Source organism: Coregonus lavaretus (assembly GCF_964263955.1).
Source record: "Coregonus lavaretus genome assembly, chromosome: 3".
In the NCBI taxonomy this organism is placed as follows: domain Eukaryota; kingdom Metazoa; phylum Chordata; class Actinopteri; order Salmoniformes; family Salmonidae; genus Coregonus; species Coregonus lavaretus.
In genome coordinates, this window is record NC_139990.1 from 49100275 (window position 1) to 49106395 (window position 6121).

At 45.3% G+C, this 6121-nt stretch overlaps 1 protein-coding gene across 1 annotated transcript; it reads left to right on the forward strand.

Moving 5' to 3' along the window:
• Positions 1–263: 263 nt before the first annotated feature.
• Positions 264–6121, forward strand: LOC311110105 (uncharacterized protein). The gene is made up of 4 exons (XM_084152972.1): positions 264–610; positions 2996–3254; positions 3387–4709; positions 4873–6121. The coding sequence occupies exons 1-4, from the start codon at positions 408–410 to the stop codon at positions 5428–5430; spliced, it is 2343 nt and encodes a 780-aa protein (XP_084009098.1). The 5' UTR covers positions 264–407; the 3' UTR covers positions 5431–6121.

Below are 6121 nucleotides of genomic sequence, written 5' to 3' on the forward strand. Positions count from 1 at the left end.
CTGCCTTACATTCTCTATAATTTTCACTCCCTCAGTTTTGGGACACTTATGCAAATGTTGGAGGCGCGTTTGAACTCGCAAATGGAGGGGCAAGGGGAAGGGGGTGATTTCGGATTCAGACAGTGTGTCCCAAGAGAAACGGGGCTGGCAGGAAGGATTTAGTTCCTTTCGGTCTCTGGCACACGCTCCAGCACAGTAGGTGGCGGTACTGCACTGATTGGATGCCAACCGACCTTAAACCCTACTGAAGAAGAAGAAGGGGGGGAAGACTAGGGTAAATTAGGTAGGTCATTTCCGCGGTGGAGACAATAATGGTGGAACGCAGAGATTCGTAAGGAAAGCCCACGTTACACACGTCCCTAAAACATTTGATTTAGTTTTAAATAGTGGCTCTATTGCGCCCAATCATGGCCAATAATAACAACAATATAATCTTTACACCCTTTTTACCACCGAAGAAGAAACCCGATCGAGATTCTGAGTGGAGAAAATTAAAGGACAAATCCAGAAATCGGATTAATATCGGAGAAGCTTTTACCAGATGGAGGGACCTCAAGGAGGAGAAATCTATGCCTACAGATGCCGAAGTGGCTTTGTTTTTGCTTGACAGGTAATTCGAGTTTTTTCTGCAGTCTACCAGTTTAGCCTACCAGGGTTACCAGGTCTACCTAAAATTTCAAAACCAATGACAACCCATAACCCCGCCCACAAGGCCTGAAAACTAGACAAAAAATGTGGGACACTTTTTGCATTTCCATCTTTCGACATCTATCCAACATATTATCCCAACACATGATACATTTCTGAAATCCTCAAGATGTTTCCTAAATCACACACACATTTTCTTTGTTGATATGTTAACAGGATGCATGACACACCCATTTTGGCCACACTGAGTCAAAGCCATATTTTTTGTTCGCATTTGGTAGACTGGGACAGCAGGTTAGATCAACTGGGACACCATTATTATAGTCCTAATTGTACCCCAATGACAATAACATTGTGTGATTAGGAAACATCTGAAGATTTCTGAAACGTATAATGTGTTGGGCTAATAGCCCATTGGGGTACAATTACGACTATAATGGTGGCCCAGTTTGCAAAATGCAAAAAGTGTCCCACCTTTTCTGAAGACATTTACATTTTAGTCATTTAGCAGACGCTCTTATTCAGAGCGACTTAGTTAGTGAGTGCATAAATTTTTTTCATACTGAGTATGAATACTCAATTAACAGTACTAATAACAGTACTACCATTTTTTTTTACAGGATATAGTACTACAATAACCAGAGCCCTGCCTAATGAATACAGGGGGTCCCTAATGTAAACTGTATCTCTTTCCCCCATGGAAAAGCCTACAAGACTGTCCTACTTTAGCTAGCTATGGTTGGTACAGTGGGACAACAAAAAAGACTGAATTTCAAAACTGAAACATAATATTGGTAACATCTTTATGTATTTTGATGCAGTACTACATAATATGCACATTTACATCAACATTTGGCACAGTGCAATATTAGACAATTTTATAACCTCAACATCAAAAAAGGAAAAAAAGCTATGTCACTATGTGCTTTGCGGGGTGAGCTTCCTGTTTGAAGCTTGCTCTGCCCCCCTCTATGATGTCACACCAATGAAGTGATGTGATTTTGATCGTGTGGTTTCTCTGCAAGGGCTTAACAATAGTTTTGATTTTCTCATGTCAGACCAAGAAATAAATGCGTCAGAATTAAGCTGTGTCAGTTTATGATGTCCCACTCTTTCCGAATTCACACTTTATGCTAAACGCCAGTCATGTTTATTGACAAGTATAATGTAGGATAATTAACATTAACATCTAAAGGTTTGATTCTGTTGACATACTCGAGGCACAGTTCGTTCAGATCAAATGGTCACAAGAGCTGAGAGAAAGGCCAGTACCTGTTGCGAACATTTGCGCGTAGACTACTGCTGTGGGCGCATTGCTGCGCTTATAATGTGAAGAAATGAGTTCATCAACATTTTCAGCTAAATGTTCTGGTCAGTTGCTTTAGCCTCATTGCTTAATATATATTTTTATGTACAGTAGTTGTATGAATTTTGGATCTATTGTCCCAGAACCGCGTGGAGCTAGGGTCTCAGCACAGAGGGGGCGGGGCGGTCTCAAGGGGCCTTTCTAACCAAATCATAAAAAAAAAAATGATAGGCCATATCAGCTATCAAATCAAATGTTATTTGTCACATGTGCGGAATACAACAGGTGTAGACCTTACCGTGAAATGCTTACTTACAAGCCCTTAACCAACAATGCAGTTCAAGAAAGAGGTAAGAAAATATTTACTAAATAAACTAAAGTAAAATAAAATTTAAAATAAAATAAAAAGTAACACAATAAAATAACAATAACGAGGCTATATACAGGGGGTACCGGTACCGAGTCAATACAGGTTAGTCGAGGTAATTTGTACATTTACATTTACATTTTAGTCATTCAGCAGACGCTCTTATCCAGAGGCATTTTTATTTAGACCTTTTTTGAAAGTACAGACCGACCATAGCAGGAATAAATGAAGATAGTTACTCAGCAAAACTCCATATTTGGAGAGGAACGAACGCATTTTGACATTATAACGCTTGCAGAGCTGGTGAAAGGGAGTTTGAATCAGAGCTTCCTGGGTGTTAGAGAGGTCTCTAACTCACAAATAATGGGGCAGATTTTTAAAACACTTTCTACAGAAGCCAGCCTAATTTAGGCATCCAAATCTCACATGCACGTTGGAAAAAACGATTATCCTGTTCCGAGAGACTACCGAGCACTGCACCACTCAGTTTTCAATAGACTACGTGGCTGAGGGGACTCTTATTATTGAAATATTTAATCAACGCATGTTCCTAGAAGATAAAATTGCATGATAATGTGAATGACTGTCTCTTCAGGACTATCTCTTCTAAATATGCTAATGAGTATGAATTGGCAAGAGCCAATAGCACCTGCTCTTTTTTGTATTTGACCCAGGTTAGCTGCCCCCCCTCCACAAGCTGCTGCCCCCACTCCCTCCCCAGAAGATATTATAGTGAACATTGACTGCCTGCTGCAGCTGTTTCAGCGGTGTGAGCAGTGCAGGCGTGAGAGTGTGATCCAGACGCAGGGAGACAGGACGTGCCTCTCTGTGACCCAACACTGCCAGAGCTGCAACCACCTCAGGACATGGGCAAGCAACGTGTCTTCTGTCCAGACACACAGAGGAAATGGGGAGGAGCCACAGAACACCCAGGTGGGTATTTAAGGATTAACAGTTGATATTGTGAAATAACTAACTTCAGTTATTTGTATTCTGTGGTATCTCTAGTTATTTTTTTTATACAGAACTGTCACTCCAATAATACTGGTGTTTTCCTTCGCTAAGGTGGCTGACATGCAGGTGGCCCTGCCGTCTGAGGACACAGATGGGGCCCTGCCGTCTGAGGACACAGATGGGGCCCTGGAGCTGACTGGCTCTTTGCAGATGGAGGTGACTGTAGACCAGCCACCAAGACCAGGGGGAAGTGGCACGTCCTTGGTGAGGGAGAAGAAGGAGGGGAACAAAGGAGCAGAAGAGAACAAGAAAGTAACTGAGGTGGTGTTGGACAGTGAGACGGACAGTGCACAAAGCCAGGAGGAGAATGGCCTGTCCTCACAGGAGAATGAGGGAGGAGAGGAGAGAAAGGGAAAGTTCCTAGGAGGTAAACAACAGGAGAATGATGCTGAGCAGCAGGCCTCTATTGAAGTGACAATATACTCTATGGAGCCTGAGGACTCTGAAAGCCAAACCTCTCAGATAGACAGAGAAGGAGAGAAGAAGCAGGTGGCTGCAGATGAGTGTGAGGGGGAGGGTGGTAAGTGTGAGATGGAGGGTGAAGAGACAGATGAAGAAGAGGGACAGAGAGAGAGTGACTCTGAATTTGACCCGGAGGAGGAGGAGAAGGAAGAGGGACTGATAGAGAGTGACTCTGACTTTGACCCAGAAGAGGAGAAACCAACGAGTAGTAGGTTGAGAGGCAGGGGGAGAGGCAGGGGGAGAGGCAGGGGGAGAGGCAGGGGGAGAGGGGGGAGCGGAGGAGGAGGAAGGCAATTGCAGCAGCCTACAGGAGAGAGTGGTTTGGATGAGTCTGCTGAAGACTCTGATGGATCATCTTCATCATCACCCCAGAGAGACCAGCAGGACCAGGAGTCATTCAGCGGTGCCGCTGGAGAACTGGGCTCTGGAAACGTTGCCAGCATCCGGCAGAAATTCAAATACTCCAAAAAACATAATATGGTCCTCTGTCCTGAATGTGGCGTCCTGTACACCACCAGGCTGAAACACCATAAGTGTGAACACAAGTTCGTGGTCCGCTGTCCAGACTGTGGGCAGGGTTGTGCGAGTGAACTCGGCCTCAAGCAGCACAGGAGGCTACACCGTCAGGACCTTAAGTTTCCCTGTAAGTTCTGCCTCCAATCCTTCAGGACGCGGCCGGACAAGCTGACCCACGAGAAGACCCACAGATTCAAAAGATTAAAAGGTCACAGATGCTACAGCTGCTCAGAGTGCCCACTGAAGTTTGACAACATCCTCATACGGAATCGCCATCTCAGAGAGCATGAGTCCAAGAGACACATCTGTCACACATGTTACAAGGAATTCGCCAAAGGTCACCTCCTGGAGAGGCATGAGCTGTCCCACAGTGACGACAAGCCCTTCAAGTGCCAGGTCTGGAGGGAGGGGCAGGATTTCAATTACATGCAACTGAAGTGTCTGTTTCAATTACTTATTTTGAAGAGGGCTATTTACTATAAACAAGAAGCTTTCCATTTTTATTTAAACCGGAATGATTGTATTTACATGGTCCATGTTGCTCTTTCCTGGGTGCCAGGTGTGCCAGCGTGCCTTTGCCCAGCTCAGCCAGCTGAAGTCCCACCTGCGTGTCCACACTGGGGAGAGGCCCTTCCAATGCCAGCGCTGTGACAAGAGCTTCAACCACAACGTCAGCCTCAAGAACCACGTCAGACGCTACCACAGCCCAGACTCAGGGCTGGACCCTGATGAAGGACCAGGAGTTGGGGAGAGGGGGGAGACAGATGGCAGGACTGTGCAGGAGGGAGGGGAGGTGGGGCAGAGGAAGCCTCGGCATCAGGTAGAGATAACCTTCTGGACTGAGTGGGAGATGTGGGCTGGAGGAGAGGGAGCAAAGAGAGTGGAGGAGAAACAGAGGAAGAGGAAGCGCCAGTGCAATGATGATCCTGAGGAGGAGGAGAGGCAGCGAGAGAGTGACCCAGAGGAGGAGAAGATGATGGGGAGTAGTAAAGGAAGAGGAAGAGGGGGGGGAGAGGAAGAGGAGGTAGTCACTAGCAGAGGCCTACAGGACAGACTAGTTGAAGGCACTGCTGTTGGAGAGCTGGGTGGACAGAGAGACAAAGGTTGTATTCATTAGTGCACACCGTAGCAAAACGTTTTGTAACCAATAATGAAACAAGCGTTTGTTATTGGGCAAGTTCAGGTACTGCCTCACCATTTTGGCCCGTTTGCCTTTTTGCAAACTCCATGCTTGCTGTCATGTGCCTTTTTTAATCAGGAGTGGCTTCAGTCTGGCCACTCTCCCATAAAGCCCAGATTGGTGAAGTGTTGTAGAGACTCTTGTGCTTTCTGGCAGGTTCTCCCATCTCAGCCAAGGAACTCTAGTTCTGTCAGTGGTCATTCTTGCCTGCTTGCTTAGTTTGGTCGAACGGTCAGTTTAGGCAGAGTCTGGGTAGTTCCAAATGTTTTCCATTTCCCAATGATGGAGACCACTGTGCTCTTGGAAACTTTCAACACTCTAGAAATAGTTTTATACCCTTCCCCAGATATATGCCTCATCACAATTCTATCTCGGAGATGTACAGACAGTTCCTTCGACTTCATGGTATAGTTTCTGCTCTGACATGCACTGTCAACTGTGGGACCTTATATAAACATGTGTGTTTCTTTCTAAATCAGGTCCAAACAATTGAATTGGCCACAAGTGGACTCAAGGATGAGCAAAGGAAATTGGATGCACCTGAGCTGATTTGGAGTGTCATAGCAAAGGGGTGTGAATACTTACGTAAATTAGATTTCTGTATTCCTTTTTCAATAAATTTGCAAAT